Source organism: Fusarium graminearum, chromosome 1 (genome assembly GCF_000240135.3).
Source record: "Fusarium graminearum PH-1 chromosome 1, whole genome shotgun sequence".
Classification (NCBI taxonomy): domain Eukaryota; kingdom Fungi; phylum Ascomycota; class Sordariomycetes; order Hypocreales; family Nectriaceae; genus Fusarium; species Fusarium graminearum.
Window position 1 is genome coordinate 3,682,577 of NC_026474.1, and position 16,586 is coordinate 3,699,162.

Consider the following 16,586-nt stretch of genomic DNA (forward strand, 5'->3'; position numbering starts at 1 on the left):
GTGTAGTCGTCAATGATGGTGATGGAGCTGCGATTGAAGCTGTCGGCTATGTGGGTCCCCTCGTTTTGCCCGCCTGACCTTTCCCGTTTTAGAATCAACATTCATCCAATCGCTCTTGCTTTACGATACAGAAGACATGAGATACCTGCCAAAACTCATCAATTCATTTTTGGAGGATGATATTTTTACAATCTCTTATATGAAGTATTTGAGTCTTTCTTGTCAGTTAATTAAGTGCTAGTCAAATAAATGTATATACAAGTCAGGCATGGTACGACCCTGGTCTTATACTTGCCTAGTAACTTTCATCACCAGCCACAGTCACGCACTCCTGACGAATCTTGATTGAATAGGTAGATATTTCATACAAAGGAAATTTATCCCGTCAAGGGAAACCAGAACTTCACGTTCTGCACTATTTACAATGGTATCTGTAAGTACACAACATGGACAAACCCCATTCGCCAAACACATGCAACCTAACCCGATACCCATTATACATGCGTGAAAGCGGCGTTCACGCATCCCGTCATCCCTTCATACTTAATGTTATGTATCTTTTCGTATATACGAATCCCAAAAGCAAGATTTCATCTATATGTGTGAAATATTTCGTGCGCATAATGACAAAGGAAAAATACTTCTTTATACATCACAAATCACTCGCGGAGAGCAATCTTGATGGTCTCAGTACCAGCCTTGGGCTTCTGGGCATAGCCGTTGAGCATTCGGAAGCCGGACTTACAGTTTCGGCCTTCCTCGAATACAGCGGCAACACCGTCCAGACATTTGCCAGCCTCTTCCATGGCAGTTCCAGTAGTGGTGGTATCGGCGAGTCGCAGCTCACCAGCAACCTTCTCCATCTCACAGCGGAGGAGCCATCGCTCCCAGTTCCAGCCGCCAGCAATACTGCAAGCACTGGCAATATCGTCACTGCTTCCCATCACCATGGCGTCCATCTGACAGGTCTTGACGTCCTGTCCATCGGGGCTGTCCTTCATGGGGGGAGTGGGGGGCTTGTACATGCTTCGCCTGGCACCCATTGGGAGACACATCCAGATGCGACGAGTGTCTTGGAAGCCGGCGCGGGCTAGACGGGCAAGCCAGAGCTTGGTGGGGTTGGGATCATATCCCAGAGTCTTGAGAGCAAAACCGAACTCGACGCTCTTGGCCAGTCCGACGGGACCAGCGTTGATGATGTCGGAGTCGAGAAGAGAAAAGTCGAGGTAGCCACCAGGCTTGAGGACACGCATGCACTCCTTGAGGCAAGTGTCCCACTCATCTTCGCCGTTCTCGCCAAAGAGCTTGAGGATGCTGTGAAGCTCTCGAGCAGAAATGAGATCAAACTGGTCGTCTGCAAAGGGAAGACGGGAGAACTTCTCAACGGCGACTTGACGGTGGTTGGGAGGACCGCGGACGTTACAGTTGGAGAGTTGACGAATAGACTTGGTGGTGACGGTGTAAACCTTGGTGTTGGGGTATTGGAGCGCGCAGTGCCACGCCCAGTCGCAGGTAGTCTGTCCACCGAGATCGAGAACTCTGGCGCGCTCGCGGACAACACCGCTCTTGTTGGGAGCAGCGCGAGAGAGACGAGCAAGTCTCTTGGTCACTGGGGCAGAAATCAGGCGGCCACCATTGAGCATCTTCATAGCGGCAACGTGCCAAGCAGCAACGGTCATCTGGTTCATGGCCTCAACCTCCTTCTCATGTCGGAGCTTCTCGGGGTCGTCAATGATGGTATCATCACCGCGAGCAACGTTGGCACTGAGTCGCTTCTTGGCGGATTGGGGAACGACACTGAGCTGGTACTTGCCGAGAAGCTGGTTGCGGTGGGATTCTCGAAGAGAAACACGCTGGGCCTGGATGGCCTCAAAGCGAGCGAGCTGGTGAACAAACACATCTTGACGCTGGATACGAATGATGTAGTCTTGGAATGCTCGGTAGTAAGCAGATTCGCGGCGGACGAGCATGGAAGGCAGACGCTTGGGGTGATCGGATGTAGAGACCAGGTTGGAAAAGCGAACACTCTTCTTGAGGGGAGCAATGGATTGCTCAGGCTGGACCTTGAGGGGAGGGAGTGCGCTCTGGATCATGGAGGGCTCAGCCTCGTCCTCGGCCTCCTCAGCAATAGTGTTGAGACCACCATCATCCTCAGAAGTGTCGTCCTGGACACCGCGAAGGTAGGACCGTTGAGCCATGAGCCAGAGCTCAGTGCGATCAAAGTGAGAGAGTGCCTCCTTCTGCTGCTTGCGAGCATAGTCGGGATCGTAATCGACGACAATCTCAGTGGGAGCGTCTTCAGCTTGAGGAGAAGCAGGAGCTTCGACAGACTCCACGGTGGAAGGAGCGGTCTTGTGCTCAAAAACGGGGCGAGCAGTGGGCATATCATCTGAGAAGTCATCCTCCTCCTTGAGTTCAACTACCTGTTCAACGATGGGCTCGGTAGGAGCGGGAGTGAATCTGACGTTACGGTAAAAATCCTCGACGAAGTCCTTGCGCTTTGGAACAGAAGGGACAGACGCATCCGCGTTCCAGGGGCATCGGTAGAACTGCTCGGCAGTGGTCGATGTAGGCGGTGCCATGTCCTCAGGAGACTTGGAGGGCATGTGCCATGTGTTGCGGGTTCGTGGAGACAGGCCAGAGAAAAATCCGCCTGGAGAGGGGATATCAAGCTTGGTCAAGTCGGCCAGAGATTGGCGGTTGGTGTTGGGAGAGAAAGCCCTGTTGATAGCGGACTGCGGCTGAAAACTGGTGATGAGTCGCAGTGGTTGTTGTCGCATCTCCATAATTTGGTGTACAGGCTGTTGCTCGTGAACCTCAAGAACCTGAGATGGTTGCTCATGAGGGTTCTCCTCGCCGCTTGCAAGGGCTTGAAGGGTGGCCAGGGCACCAGGCTGGAGCTGAACGCCAGCCCAAGCATCATCCGTAACTGATTCCTCATTACCAATGATGGGCGTGGGTGGTGCGCTCATTGCCGCGAGCTGCTCAGAAGTCAAGCTGCCATCCAGGGACGGAGGTGCTGACATTGTCGGTGTTGGTGCGGCATGTTGTTCGTGCATGAACTCCATCTGAGCGGGCGACATGGTGAGTTTGACGGATGGGGTCAAAGGGACTGGTGAAGTCAGTGACTTCTTCATGTTGTCCACAGCAGACCACGACTCGACAGTATTGTCGCGGGTTGCTGGGATGACAAGCGGAGTGGGCTGCTTTGTCGGGGCCTGCCTCGACTTAGCAGACGCCCTCCTCCTGACCATATCATCCTCATCATCCGTCACATCGTAGAGATCCTCAAACTCGGTAGCCTCGGTGGCAACACTCTGGCGGTTCCAGGGATTGCTGGAGGTTGTTGGTGAAGTGTCGGTGGCCGAGTCAGCTGAGGGTGAAGATGGTAGAACTGGGGCGGAGAGGTAATGCATTCCCCTTGGTGTCGGGAAGTGATCGCTCATCGGTGTCAACCAAGCCTCGATCTTGAGTTGAGCATTGCCGGTTCGTCTTAGCCTGCGACCTCCGTGCTGGGCCATGCCATCGTCACTATCCTCCTCGATTATGGGATTAAGTCTCCCCCTGTGCTTCCGAGCCAGGGAAGAGTCCAGGGGGTAGTATCGATTTTGTGTGTCGGCCATGTTGCGTATATATATATCAGTTATTCCTGATATCTGATAATAGCCCAAGGGCTTAACGCAACAAACAGGCTGGTTATATTACTTGTTAGTGTGAATAATGGGGGACGGCCTGCGTCAATATTAAGTTGTGTAAAACGACAGGATGCTTCGGTCAACGAGGCTCTATACGGATCGGCGAAGTGATACAGCACGGAAGGCTGAAGACGGTAAGAAGAGAATGCAGAAGAAGAAGGCCAGGCTTCTGGCCGGGGAGTGTCAAAGTCTTAAAGCCCGAAGGCTAGACTAGTCTGGCCCGGGATCGTCAAGGCTCGCTGGAGCGGCTATCCAAAGTGTGGGCTCATAACGAGTTGGGTTGGGCGGCACGCACTGCACTTGCAGTAGCACGTCGGCCACCGTACTGTAGCTCAGGTGGGCCAATGCATCGGCAGACATCCATTGAATCATGTGTGGCGGAGGCGGGGGCCATCAAGAGCGCCAATGTCGCGTTGAAGAAGCTGACTGGCACATAAGGCTGCGAGAGCAATGTAAGGTCTGTGTTGGCGGTATACAAGACGAGAAGAGGTTGCATCAGGGTGGCATCGATTCCAGGTCGCTAAGTCGGTTGACCCCCGCTACCGAACAGCTAATAACCCTAAAGAACCAATAAGGTGAAAGATCGTGGACTTCTATTTTTGGTTGACAGCGATTGACAGGGGTAGAACCTGTTGCGCGCGCGAAAGCTGTGATGACTGTGACAGGCGTGAGAGACCATTGGCCAGGCCACCACCCTATAGAGCCAATAAATGATGGGGTTTGTTTCCTGGGCGGCTAACTGTCCCTTGTCATTGTTTGTACATCGTCGAATGTAGCATCACCTTTGTGATGGCGCTGCCTGAACGCATGAAGAGAGAGGCCATGAGGTCGCTTGATTGAGACAAGTTGTGCAACAGAGCCGACCCAAAGGGGCGGTTTCCGAACTTATCGCATGTCGTTTATTCAATTCATGGTTCATTTCGATATTTCACTGGCCATCAATTGTTCATGCTGAACTGATTGCGACCACTTTGGAAGACCATTACTTGATCGATCAAACGTCTAGAGATGGGAAAGGCGCCGAATGTAATCCACCGTTGCCTGACATTGGTGATCCGGGACCAGACATCAAACGTTCTGCAACGGTCGTCATTATCGGTGAGAGGTGTGACGTAGTTCATCGTGGCTTGACATGAAGATCAAAAGAAGAGGTTGATGATCCTAACCCATGGAAGTCTGGATCTTGTCCGTGGGTCTAGAAGAAGCAATTAATCCGTCAGGTTGCAAACGCGCGCATCGTTCTAATGTTACCCAAGTCGGCGTCACCAATCTGTCGTTGGTCATTTTCGTCACGTCGTGTTGCATAGGCAAATCTCAACATGCTACAGGGATTGAAGATTAAGCGCGGATAAACTCGACGGTCTGCGGAGTTTGTGCTTTCGGAGAATAAGACATTCCCGGATTGTAACCCAACCTCTTGTCGTTTGATGAGAGATAGTTGTCAATTCATTGCCGATGACAAGTGTCCACCATGTAGTGATGAACAACCATTGATTAAGAAGGACAGAACACAGGACAATTGCAACAACGGCTAGTGATGATGCGAAGATGAAAAGACTGTTCGAGTAATTCCAAAGCAATGCGAAACGTGTGAATTGTTAATTCCAAACGATCGAAACCATTAAATGAAATTCTTTTTGTTCAACTCTAGGGTGGCTGATGGAAAATGAAGCTCGAAATTGTTAGTGCGACCTGCCTCAGGCTTGAAGCTCTGACCGGGCCTGGTCGCCTCGTCTCTGAGAGGTACGTTTTGGCGAGCAAGGCTCGAGCCCAGTTACGTTAGGAGAAGTGCCCCTCCATTGAAATTTACCCCGCCATAGGTTCAAATCCAGGTATCACAAGCAACGCGTATCATTTAAACAAGACACGCTTTTTTTTGGCCGCAAGTTCTATCCAATATCGATCCAAGGACAACAGACAACTTTGAATATCCATGGCCGACGTGGAACAACCCGAGGGCGAGCCCCAGAGCCGTCATGTCACTTACTGTGGAGGTGAGTTCACTTCCCCAAGTCATGATGCGAAAATGAGAGTCGAAACATATCTAACTGTGTCTCCTTATAGTCTGCACTCTGCCCCCAGAGGTAACGACCCCTTTACAAATCAATTCCGAGAGAACCCTTCCAACTGAATAACCCCCCAAGTAGTACTGCGAGTATGGCGGAACCGTCAAGAAATGCCAAGAATGGCTAGAGAAGAACGAAGCAGAGCTGTACAGCCGCATCTGGTCACCAGGTACGTGACTATGGAGGTTGCTTGATCTTTATGGACATGTAATAATCCTCAACTCATCTACAGAGGCCCTTGAAGCCGCTACCGCATCGCTATCCGTCGAAGCCCAGAAACGAGCCGCGAAGGATGCACAGAAGAAGACCGCAAAGGCCGAAGCTGCCGAAGCAAAGCACGCTGATATGCTGGCTAAGAGCATGATCACGATCAAGCGTATCGAGCGAAACAAGAAGAAGTTTGTCACCGCTGTGATAGGATTGGAGGCATTTGACCTGGAACTCAAGAAGGTAAGTCCACTACGAACCTCGTTTCGTGGCTAGAGAACTGCAATACTCACCACCATCGCAGGTCGCCAAGGATCTCGGAAAGAAATTTGCTACTGGTGCTTCAGTCACCAAGCTTCCTGGTGGCGGAGACGAGATTGTCGTACAGGGTGATGTCAGCATTGAGCTGGAGGAGTTTCTACTTGAGAAGTACAAGCATATACCCAAGGATCACATCGAACTTGTCGAGGATAAGAAGAAGAAGAAGGCTGCTCCCGCATAGAATGGGCGGGAATATATACCAAAAGGCATTCCTTATTTAAAAATAGCCTAAGGGTGCTTGTTCATGAAAACCTGCGCTCTTCTTTTATAGGCGCATGCTGTTTCAAAACAACATCGTAACATAACCTGGAGCTTGCTTTCCCATGCATCACTACTCGCCTAGTCCTTGAACGCCATACCATGTACCAAGATAAAAAAACGACCAATACACCAAACAAAGTCTCATGCGCTTTCATCACGGTCTATTCTATGCCCGTTTCCGCAACACTCGTCCTGTGCCTGTGCTTGCAGTTGAAGTGTTGGCTTTTCCTGCTGTTGTCTTGCGCACTGATCCTGCAGCCCCCTTGCGGGAAGCTGAGGCCCTCTTCTTCGCTGGCCCCCCCTTTCTTATCACTGTTCCGTTGCTGGCCTCGCTTGTATCACTGTTGGCAATAGACCTGCGTCCTGTCCGTGTGGCTGGTCGCGAGACTGGGGGCCGAGAAGTTGGGTTCGCGGGGCCTTTCTTGTTCCTCACTACAGCAGTGCTGCTGGAATGTGTGCTTACGTTTGAGGATGTGGTGACCTTTCGTGCTATGCCGCCTCGTGAGGCCTTTGCCTTTTCCACCATACTTGAGAGCATGTTCGCAGCAGCAGCCGAACGAGATTGTGAAGGGTTCTTCAATGGCGAAGCAGGTCGCGCAATGCCAGATTTGATAGGGGAAACTGGTCGGTTTGTCATTCGCGAGTTTGATGAAGTTGGTGAAAGAACCAGTGCAGGTCGAATTTGAGACACATCTCCATTTGGTACACCTCGGACCTTCTTTTTGGCATTTTCGTTGTGCTCGATTTCGTTCTCCTTATCTCCTGAGATAGCATCACTTTGAGTTTATTAGCAATTGTCTTGGAAATACAGAATGTGCACAAACCTCATGCGCTTGTTTACACGCGCCGAAGACTTGAAGTTGTACGCGCTGTGCTGGGCCTGTTTCACTGGGCTTGTAATTCGTGCTGTTGTTGGGGGCTTCTTTATAGCTGCTGATCTTGCAGCTCGTTGTCTCTCTTGGTCCATGTACTTTTGCAACAAGTCTCCCATCTTCACATTCCTCATTGAGATAGGAATTCTGTTAAGTCGCATTTCGATACGTGAGCGCGCGGTTGTGGCCATATAATTGTATTGAGCCCTCAGTCGACGAGCGCGTTCGGTGACTGAATAATGGTTAGTCGCGTGACGTTTTCATTGTTCGGTATTTTCATACTCTCTAGTTGCATATTGTCGATCATGGCCTGCTTTTGTTGCATCGTGATGGTACCGGCTGTTCGCTTTTTGATGGGACTTGGTGGGTGCGCTGTAGGGCTTCCAGATCGTAGAGGAACTAATTCGGCTGCAGCGTTCTTGGAAAAAGAAGGGGAGCCTCCCGAGGATCTTGTTCTTGGTCGTGTAGGAGCCATTGTGTTGTGTGTATTTACTGTGCAGTTGTTTACTTGGTGGTGATAATAATCAAGAAGTGCGGAACGTCTAAAGTTGCAATTGTCTACCCCAGGCGCGTTGGTTTAGAGGTGGAGTTGCGGGAAGTAAACAAAGTATGTGGATCCCAGCATTAGGTAATCTGTCTTAGCTTCCCTGACGCAAGCATTTGGTAGGGGCCTACTTGCCAGGTAGAGCTACTCGATTCTGCACACATATCTCCGCAGCAACCAAGTAGCTCTACCTTTGAGCCATACAGCTGCACTCCGCCAGGCTGAACTGCCTTACGACACTGGGAGCTTCACTTGCTTCTAGCCTTCTCACCTCCAACTGAAGCTCGACATCAACTAACACCTGTACATTTCTACCCGCACATTCGTCTCTCAACTCTCGACAACTATAAACGAAAACATTATTCATTGTAGAACAAAAACAAAACGCCCATTATGGTTCTCGAGGCGGTTATGGTTGTCGTTGACAACAGCGAAAGCAGCAGAAATGGCGACTACCAACCAACCCGATTCGATTCGCAAGTGGATGCCGTCAACATCACTTTCCAGTCTATCACACAAGGAAACCCCGAGTCATCTGTCGGATTGATGAGTATGGGTGGCAAGGGACCCGAGGTGTTGGTGACCCTCACCACTGAGCAGGGCAAGATCCTCGAGGGCCTGCATCGAACGAAGAAGAAGATTGGTGGCTCTTCCCATCTGAAGACAGGTATCCAGGTGGCTACCGTAAGTCGCATACGCTTCTCAGCAAGCTCGCACATGTGTTAATACTTTCTTAGCTTGCCTTGAAGCACCGACAGAACCGATCCCAACGTCAACGAATAATAGTCTTCGTCTGCTCTCCTGTCGAGGAATCAGAGAAGGAGCTTACCACACTCGCCAAGAAGATGAAGAAGGCCAACATCTCAGTTGACTTTGTTTTGTTCGGCGATCTCGACGACGACAGCACCAAGAATAAGCTGCAACTGTTCATCGATACGGTCAAGACCAACGAAGGCTGTCACTTGGTGGTCATTCCTCCTAGTAGTAAGCTACTCAGTGACCAACTCGTCTCTTCCCCCATTCTTTTGGGCGAGAACGCTGGTGGATCTGGCGGAGCTGGAGGTGCAGGCGGTGGCAACGACGAGTTCGAGTTCGGTTTCGATCCTGCGATGGAGCCCGAGCTTGCTCTTGCCCTACGTATGAGTATGGAAGAGGAGAAGGCTCGACAGGAAAAGGCCGCTCGCGAAGAGGAGGAGGCAGCCAAGAAGGCCTCTCTGGGTGACGTCAAGGAGGAAGATGAGGGCCAGGGATCAAGCAGCAAGGACCAAGATAAGGACAAGAAGGGTGACGGAGACAAGATGGACATCTCATAATAGATTATGGTTCCGCTTTGTCAACATTGCAGCAACTGTACAATAGACACAGGGCAGAGGGTTTTAGATGATAAGAAGATTAAAGCCATTACGATACATGTATGCGTTTCCCAACTACTCCATAATCTATAAAACATCAATCTATCTGTTGTTGATCTCCCTGATGTATGATAGTAGTTTCCGGTCAAAGATGTCGCAGCGGATAGGCATTTCTAGAGAGTAAAAGGGGTTCTTCATGACATAATCCGAGTAGAGATCGTAGATCTTTCGGATGGTGACATCAACGTTTGCCTGTGTTGTGTCGGTGAAGAGGAGAAACTTTGTGCCTGTCATGGTGGTGAAGCACTGCATGCGAAAGTTTTCTGTCTCTAGCACTTCCAGACCTGATGGTGGTTCTGGTCTGCTACCTGGAGGCGTTGCTTCTGGTATGTTGTTGACTGGGTTGAGACGGGAGGTGATTGCATGGACACTGGACGTCGATGTGAGCTTTGGTGCGCCTATGCAGAATGACAAAGTCATATTGGACAGAGACTAGGGGGTAATTACCCGTGAAAGGTTCCAGCAAGGACTAGATAGTCATTTGTGCTGATCTGTTTGAGGCCTTCGTGGAAGTTTTTGTTGTAAACTAAACCACCAGCCTTGTTGATGATAATGAGAGCAAATATAGTCCTGTTATATGGTCAATGATGCGTCCTTTAAGCTTTCGATGAGTAGTATTCTTACATGATGTCCCGTCTGTCTTGTTTATCATAAGTATCCTAGCTTGTCGTCTGTGTGCCCCTGAGCCTCATTCGTTCATTTATATCAAAGAAGGGACCATGAACCAGAGCAAGGGTGAGAGCGATGAGGGTTGAGATGAGCCTGCAAGTACAGAGTCAGCACTTTATCTTTATGAAGAAATGAGATACTTACTGGAACGATTATGTAACTCGTAAAAGATGTTTGAGCACCCTCAAGCCTTGCTGCTGTTTGATGGTGAAAGTACCTAGTCTAGTATTTAATAAGGGTTGATGGATTGATTGACAAGACAAGCTGCGCCTAGAGGCTGGAGGGGACCGCCACGCGACTCTTCTACCTATCGCCGAAAGCAAGCAGCCCCTACTGAGAGGTTTCACTTTAGGTTCCTCAGGGAGCACCTGGCCTAAACCCAGTAGCATTGTAGCCCCACTAATTAATTAAGTCGGGATACGTACTTTATCTGCCTCCGATCTCTCGACTCTTTTAGGCCCGTCTTTCAACTCATATCCATTAGATACGGTTTAAACAAAGAACCTTTCGCCTACCGATTATCCTCAGCTCCCGCAAACTCGCTACGAACACACGAATTCTACGCGGTAGAATTCCTAGCTCCCATCTTTAGCGCAACCTCGACATAAAACCTCCTTTGCGATGGATGATCAACAAGCACCAGCTCCCCAGCCGCCCAAGAAGGTTCATCACCCTCGAACCTCGCGACCTAAGCCCCCAACTCCTGGAAACGAGGAAGCCACTGCAGTTCTCAACCTCGGAGAGTTCCAGGACGTCGATACCCTCACGCTCTCGGAAGCTGCTCTGGTTTTGAACGCCCTTCATGCCAAGCGAAAGAACGACCGCCGAAATGTCAACAACACCGAGTAAACAACCTCTGCGACTGCCGGAGCGCGATCAGAGAGGCTGACTGCGTATAGGATGCTGAACTCGACTCTCACCTACCTCGATAACTTTGCGCGATTCACGCAAAAGGAGAACGTAGAAGCTGTCGAGCGTCTTCTCAGCGCACACAAGAATCTTGCCAAGTTTGAACGCGCACAACTGGGTATGGTAGTTATGATGGCCTGACAGCTTCATCTCAAGAATGCTGACCCCCTGTTTCTAGGTTCCCTGTGCTGCGAAGGAGCCGACGAGGCGAAGACACTGATTCCTTCACTGGCCGACAAGATCTCGGATCAGGACCTCCAGGATCTGCTCGACGAGATTTCCAAGCTTCAGACCCGATGAAGCGCTCGCTGCATCTATATAACGAGACTTTGTTCAAACCTGACACCAAACGGGTGGCATACTCCAACAGATTGGTATCTTGTCGCGGAGGTTGACGCGCGCATATCTTTTCAATTTCGAAGAATCAAAAAGCAAATTCTGGGAAACGAAAGTCGCAACTTTGAAGGATGGCGAAATTTTTTCAACTCTTGCATTCGAGGCGCATAGCGGGTAAAAGGGGACACCGCATATTTTGTTTGGGGAATACACGATGATCATAGTCCATGCAGGTATCGAGGTATGGCTATGTCAAATTGTGTATCATTCCTTGTTTGTCAGACGGACCATCGGATATTTCCTGGTTCTTGTACTACTGATATTTTTATGACAAACTATTAATAATTAGATCTATTCCATTCTTGGTGAGTAGAATCAGTTTGAAGGTCTATCTATACACTGTTGGGTTACGGGATTCTTGTTCCAAGTATAGATGGAAGTATCTAATGATAGCTATTGTCACAACAGACAAAGACTCGAAAGAAGCACATAACACAAGCTAGGTAGTACCAAGAGGCTAGGACAGTTCATATCGGTGTGACTAAGAGGCATCATATAGAGAGTTTCTACGCTACAAATCCCCCTTCTTCGAAATCAAGTATGAGGAAGTAGCGTGAATGGCTTCAACGTCATGGGCTTGTAACAAACACTCAATTGAGACTGTTAGATCCAAATACAAAATATTGCTGAATTGACTGACTACAAACTATCCTCAGACCGAGACATTATCGAGCGACTTGATAAACTCAGTCGCATAGCGGTCCTGCTCAGCAACATATCTCGAAAACGCATCCTCGGTCTTGATTACAAACTCGGGAATCTGGACATTGCCCTTCTTCCACACATACCCCTTTTTACCATCAGCAGTTCTCTCATACCCACGCAGAGCCTTGGGCTTGTAGCTGGAGACCTTGTTCATACGGTACTTGACGCATGGATGAATCATCTCATACGTCTCACCCAGCTCGCGGCCCTTGTCATCCTTGCTGTAGTTGCCAGGAGTTCTGTCAACTGAACCACTGGCGATCATGGCACCTGTGAAGCTATCAACGATGGGGCCTGTTGCCCAGCCGCTGATAGTCTCTTCTGGGACCTTTCGCACTTCTGCCTTTCTGATGCCAGTGCGGTCAAGGGAGGCTGCGATGCGGCTTGTCACCAAACCACCACCATAATCCTTCTCGTCCCCATTTTGGATGTTGGTCAGGAGAGGTTTGAGGAGGTTGTAGCGATCTTGGACTGCTGATTTGCCAAGGTCGCCCAAGCTGCCGCCTTCAGCGAATTCAAGGAAGGGAGCGACCTGCTCGCACATCCAGCCGAACGAGATGAGCGCGATTTCTACTCTTGTCAGCAGATTCTCAGAAATCACCATTTGCTTGCGGACTCACGTTCGAAATCGCTCTTCTTATCTGTAAGAGGATCGTCATTTCCACCACCAATGTTGATGTGAACACCTGGGAACCAGACCTGCAGAAGCTCAGACCGGTTGTCGCGCAACTGCTCATGCATCTCGCCGTCGACAACAGCGCCCCAAGCTTCTTGCAGCTCTTTCTTGCTGGCATTGGGAGTCTTATATACCTTCTCCCAGTCTGACCAAAGCTCCTTGACATCCTTGTCAGGCTTCGGGGCCTGATCTTTGTTGGTCGGGAGGTGCCAAAGACTAGGTGAGAAGGGGCCTCGATGTTCATCCAGAGCCAAGGCGTGGTAGGCATGCTGGATGTCTGAGTGAATGTCAGCTTTGAAGGTCCGAGTTCCGATTCAACCAATAACTTACAAGGGCTGAGGTGGATGTTATGGAAGCCCGGCTCAGTGATTCCAATGGTCTTTTCAAGGAACTTCAAGTTGAAGCGCGTCCAAGGCAAGTCTGGAATTCCCAGACTGCCAACTGTGTCAAAGACACCCACAACCTTGACAAATCGCGAGGGTTCGGGAGCGTCATGGTGAGGAGGACTGTCCCACGCAGACGGAATCTGAGATCCTCCATTGGCCTGTTTCTTGGAAGGCACTCCATTGACCCATTCCAGATAAGCCTGCGACTTGCGGAAGTGCAAGCCATCGGGGTTCTTCTGATATAGAGCATACAAGTCTGGAAAGTCTTGAAGATCTCTGGGGCAGACAATGCCAATGTCAGTGACGAGACCAGCTACCGCGCGAGCAGTGTACGCTCCACGCGAGAAACCAAAGCAGAAGATCTCATCTCCGAGATTGTAGTTGAGAACAATGAAGTTGTAAGCTTCAATGACATTGCCTACAAACCCAATGCCTGTGCCCCCCTGTCGGTTGGCTTCTGCCTGGCCCAGATCTCCGGAGCCAATGCCTGCGTCGTAGTATACTACCTGCTGCCAGACTTTCCCATCCTTGTCCTTACCGCTGCGAGCAATGGAGCGGGCAAGTCTTGTGACGTTGGACGGGATATTCTTGAGGCCTGACACAGAAGATTGCCAAGTGCCGTCACAGCAGATGACGATGCGCTTAGGAGCAGCTTGGGCATCTTCTGTAGCTTCGTGGTGAGAGCCATCCTCTAGAGGGATGAAACCTTTGGAAACTTGAGGTTCAGAAGGCATTTTGGTAAGTGATATTCAACAAGACGTAGAGAAAGAGGTCTTTAGAACTGAGAGTTGAACCACAGTCAATTGACCTTCTATCCTCGGTTTTTATATCCATTTTTTCGCGTTGGCCACCTGGGGGCACAGCCTGTTTCTGTCGGGCTCCTGTCTTGTCCTTCTCCCTGCAGTATTTGGACTCAGCTGAAGCCATAGCATTTGTGTCTCGGTCGGCAGTCCGGGATAGGCCTGATATACCACCTCACCCTCCATCTTTGGTAGATCCTTATGCTGGATTGAGAGTCGTGATAGGCTCTCGTCGAAGGCGAGGCAGTTGCGGTGAAACTACATAACAATCTGACATGTGCTGCATAAGGGTCTTATATGTCAGCACAGATGGTCAATCAGCACAAGTTGCATGGTGTCAGCGCAGAGAATGCCTAGTACAGCATTCTCGGCATGTAGCAAGCTCGAATCGAATGGTCACAATTATCTACAGTACGAGCAAAGCAGTCAGCTCTCCACTTCCAACATAAGCAAGTAATTATGTGATACAACAGAAACAGAAGCTCACCCGATTTAGCCCCGTGGAGCGGGCCGCAAGCGGGAGGAATGAACTGCCGTCTGGTTACTAGATTTAGTCCAATAGCAGAGAATACGTATCACTATTATGATGCATGAGGCTTGCGCAGAGCTTGGATCTGCATGTTGCCCTCGGACTGTTTCAACCTATAGATCTTTTATTTGAGCTCCAAGTAGCGAATCATATCTTACAAAACAAAAGGGAGAAAACGAGAGTATTCTCCGCACCACGCTTTCAAATGCTTGTCGTTCACTATGCCTTCACCTTCCCTGTCAAACCATAGCCAGCCCCCCAATACATCCTGTTATCACACCCCTTTCATCCTTGTTGACGTTGATTCGCACTTTCTCCTAGAGCTCGATATTGATTCCAGTGGTTGACAAAGTGCTTTTGTTGACGATCCTCCAATGTTGCGTTGAGATTGGCACGAGGGTCTATGCAGTTTCCAGTTGCTGTGGGATATGTAGTCTGAACGGAATATCCAGAAACGGCAGTGCGTCCAGTAGTTGAATTGGTTACCACATGACTTCCCGGCTGAGACTCCTTTTCGTTGCCGTCGTCATAAGTGACGGCAGGAAGCTCATGCACAACATTGTCAGCGCCATCCATTTCAAAAGTGCCACTGGGGGGCTGGAGGTGGTTGTCTACTCTGTCGATACGGCCTGCAGAGTAGGTTTAGCATTCGTTTTGGTAGCGATTCTTCGACGTCCGATGACGAGTCTGATCGTGAATCTGGCAACATACCTCCAAATGGCGCAAAGGGGTCCGGACTCCTGCGGATGCTCTTGCGTGACAATATCCTGCTGAGATAGCTCTTCTCCTCCTTTTCTTCCAGGTAGTAGGGAGTGTTGGGGAACTCGATGTTCTTGGCCCTCCGACGACGTATGTAAATCACAGCACCGACAATGAGACCTAGGAAAGCGACACCGCCGATCACAGCCCCAACAACAAGCCCGATTGAAGGCGATCCGGATTTGCTGCTGTTCTCACCGAGGGAAGCACCCGGGGTGTTCGTCTCAGTAGGCAACGAGGCAGATGTGCCCTCAAGGGATCCAGTAGGGAATGGCAACTGATCCGTACCGGCTGAAGTCACGGAAGTCAGGAAGCCGCTGGGTGTGGGAGGTCCCACACTGGTATAGATGGTCTTCTTGTTGGTGATTGTAACGCGATGGGAGTTCGAAACTGTGCGAGTAGTGCCCGAGTCGGTCATAGTCGTGGGAGATACTCTGCGGCTTGCAAGCGAAGACGAGGAATCATCTTCGGACATGGTGATGGAGGCACTGGGCCTTCTTTGAGTCTCTAGAGTAGTTGGGGAATCCGAAATATCTGTGAAGAGCCAGGACGCAGAAATGCCCACATTGCCATCATCAGTAGCAGTCCTCTCGTGGGTGGTGGTCTCGGTATCAGACATGTCGCCGGTCGACCACGAGCTGTGGTCCAAGGTGACGGGATCGTCGTGACAGCCGCGAGGCTTGATGCATGGATCGTGAGAACAGCAACCAATGTATTTAAAATCAAAGTAACTACATTCGTAGTATTGCTTGTCAGCGCTACATTCTTCCTTGTCGCCAACTCGTAGAATCTTGGTCATGATAGACAAATAGTATAAAAATGGGGGGAGGGGACACGGACGGTTAGTTAAAGTAAAGATATATTGGATTGCCTTGTTGGTCTTGGTTTGCTTTGGAGTTTAGAGTGCGTTTGCGTTCGTCGAGCGAAGCGGCGTTTGATATACTATCGCAGCGACCGTGAATCTGAGGAGAAGTGCTCGAGCAACGGAGAGAGTGTCGCTCTGCCCCCTTCTGAGGGCGGATAGTATTATCGCTAATTTGCGGAAGAAGGCAAAGCAAACGAGAAAGAAGAAAAAGAGGAAAACGAAGAAGGGAAAAGGATGAACGGGTGGTGTTTGTGATGTTGCAAGAGCTGCGTTTGATGGGCCTTTTCCGTTGATGCAGGTGACGTCGAAATAGAAGGACGGAAAGGAGGAGCAGGAGAAGGAAGTTTGCTAATCAGCAGTTGCAGCTCGCCAGCTGCCAGCTGTCAACAGCTGTCGGCCAAACTTGCCTCACCACTTCGCACCAAAGTAACGATGAAAAGGGAAATTGCTGAGAAATTGTATTGCAATAAGGCATTGAACTCACCTATACCGTAACAAGTAACAGTGTTCGAGT

The 16,586-nt window shown here is 50.0% G+C and overlaps 8 protein-coding genes across 8 annotated transcripts; 3 read left to right on the top strand and 5 right to left on the bottom strand.

Annotated features, from left to right (window-relative positions):
- Window positions 1-659: 659 nt before the first annotated feature.
- On the bottom strand, window positions 660-3,623 carry FGSG_01120 (uncharacterized protein; the record flags this gene model as incomplete). The annotated part of the gene is made up of 1 exon (XM_011318585.1): window positions 660-3,623. The coding sequence occupies one exon, from the start codon at window positions 3,621-3,623 to the stop codon at window positions 660-662; it is 2,964 nt and encodes a 987-aa protein (XP_011316887.1).
- Window positions 3,624-5,593: 1,970 nt separating this feature from the next.
- On the top strand, window positions 5,594-6,508 carry FGSG_01121 (uncharacterized protein). Its single transcript, XM_011318586.1, has 5 exons — window positions 5,594-5,689; window positions 5,760-5,779; window positions 5,843-5,930; window positions 5,994-6,211; window positions 6,273-6,508. Exons 1-5 carry the CDS (start codon window positions 5,629-5,631, stop codon window positions 6,468-6,470), a joined length of 585 nt encoding a protein of 194 aa, XP_011316888.1. The 5' UTR covers window positions 5,594-5,628; the 3' UTR covers window positions 6,471-6,508.
- FGSG_01122 (uncharacterized protein) lies at window positions 6,504-7,950 on the bottom strand. Its single transcript, XM_011318587.1, has 3 exons — window positions 7,705-7,950; window positions 7,375-7,654; window positions 6,504-7,326 (listed from the first exon to the last, which is right to left on the bottom strand). The coding sequence occupies exons 1-3, from the start codon at window positions 7,895-7,897 to the stop codon at window positions 6,717-6,719; spliced, it is 1,083 nt and encodes a 360-aa protein (XP_011316889.1). The 5' UTR covers window positions 7,898-7,950; the 3' UTR covers window positions 6,504-6,716.
- A 301-nt stretch (window positions 7,951-8,251) lies between these two features.
- On the top strand, window positions 8,252-9,376 carry FGSG_01123 (uncharacterized protein). Its single transcript, XM_011318588.1, has 2 exons — window positions 8,252-8,650; window positions 8,704-9,376. The coding sequence occupies exons 1-2, from the start codon at window positions 8,360-8,362 to the stop codon at window positions 9,277-9,279; spliced, it is 867 nt and encodes a 288-aa protein (XP_011316890.1). The 5' UTR covers window positions 8,252-8,359; the 3' UTR covers window positions 9,280-9,376.
- A 44-nt stretch (window positions 9,377-9,420) lies between these two features.
- Window positions 9,421-9,798, bottom strand: FGSG_01124 (uncharacterized protein; the record flags this gene model as incomplete). The annotated part of the gene is made up of 1 exon (XM_011318589.1): window positions 9,421-9,798. The coding sequence occupies one exon, from the start codon at window positions 9,796-9,798 to the stop codon at window positions 9,421-9,423; it is 378 nt and encodes a 125-aa protein (XP_011316891.1).
- Window positions 9,799-10,668: 870 nt separating this feature from the next.
- Window positions 10,669-11,256, top strand: FGSG_01125 (uncharacterized protein; the record flags this gene model as incomplete). The annotated part of the gene is made up of 3 exons (XM_011318590.1): window positions 10,669-10,892; window positions 10,947-11,074; window positions 11,135-11,256. 3 exons carry the CDS (start codon window positions 10,669-10,671, stop codon window positions 11,254-11,256), a joined length of 474 nt encoding a protein of 157 aa, XP_011316892.1.
- Window positions 11,257-12,004: 748 nt separating this feature from the next.
- On the bottom strand, window positions 12,005-13,853 carry FGSG_01126 (uncharacterized protein; the record flags this gene model as incomplete). The annotated part of the gene is made up of 3 exons (XM_011318591.1): window positions 12,005-12,627; window positions 12,678-13,010; window positions 13,064-13,853. The coding sequence occupies 3 exons, from the start codon at window positions 13,851-13,853 to the stop codon at window positions 12,005-12,007; spliced, it is 1,746 nt and encodes a 581-aa protein (XP_011316893.1).
- Window positions 13,854-14,733: 880 nt separating this feature from the next.
- FGSG_01127 (uncharacterized protein) lies at window positions 14,734-15,826 on the bottom strand (the record flags this gene model as incomplete). Its single annotated transcript, XM_011318592.1, has 2 exons — window positions 14,734-15,077; window positions 15,160-15,826. 2 exons carry the CDS (start codon window positions 15,824-15,826, stop codon window positions 14,734-14,736), a joined length of 1,011 nt encoding a protein of 336 aa, XP_011316894.1.
- Window positions 15,827-16,586: the final 760 nt, after the last annotated feature.

Bases quoted from the DNA above. Each gene is read 5' to 3' on its own strand.
- FGSG_01121 (XM_011318586.1), top strand. From the start codon at position 5,629: ATGGCCGACGTGGAACAACCCGAGGGCGAGCCCCAGAGCCGTCATGTC. The intron at 5,780-5,842 runs GTAACGACCCCT...CCCCCCAAGTAG, and splicing joins TCTGCACTCTGCCCCCAGAG to TACTGCGAGTATGGCGGAAC. The intron at 6,212-6,272 runs GTAAGTCCACTA...CCACCATCGCAG, and splicing joins TTGACCTGGAACTCAAGAAG to GTCGCCAAGGATCTCGGAAA.
- FGSG_01122 (XM_011318587.1), bottom strand. From the start codon at position 7,897: ATGGCTCCTACACGACCAAGAACAAGATCCTCGGGAGGCTCCCCTTCT. The intron at 7,655-7,704 runs GTATGAAAATAC...ACCATTATTCAG, and splicing joins CGACAATATGCAACTAGAGA to TCACCGAACGCGCTCGTCGA. The intron at 7,327-7,374 runs GTTTGTGCACAT...ATAAACTCAAAG, and splicing joins CGTGTAAACAAGCGCATGAG to TGATGCTATCTCAGGAGATA.
- FGSG_01123 (XM_011318588.1), top strand. From the start codon at position 8,360: ATGGTTCTCGAGGCGGTTATGGTTGTCGTTGACAACAGCGAAAGCAGC. The intron at 8,651-8,703 runs GTAAGTCGCATA...ATACTTTCTTAG, and splicing joins CAGGTATCCAGGTGGCTACC to CTTGCCTTGAAGCACCGACA.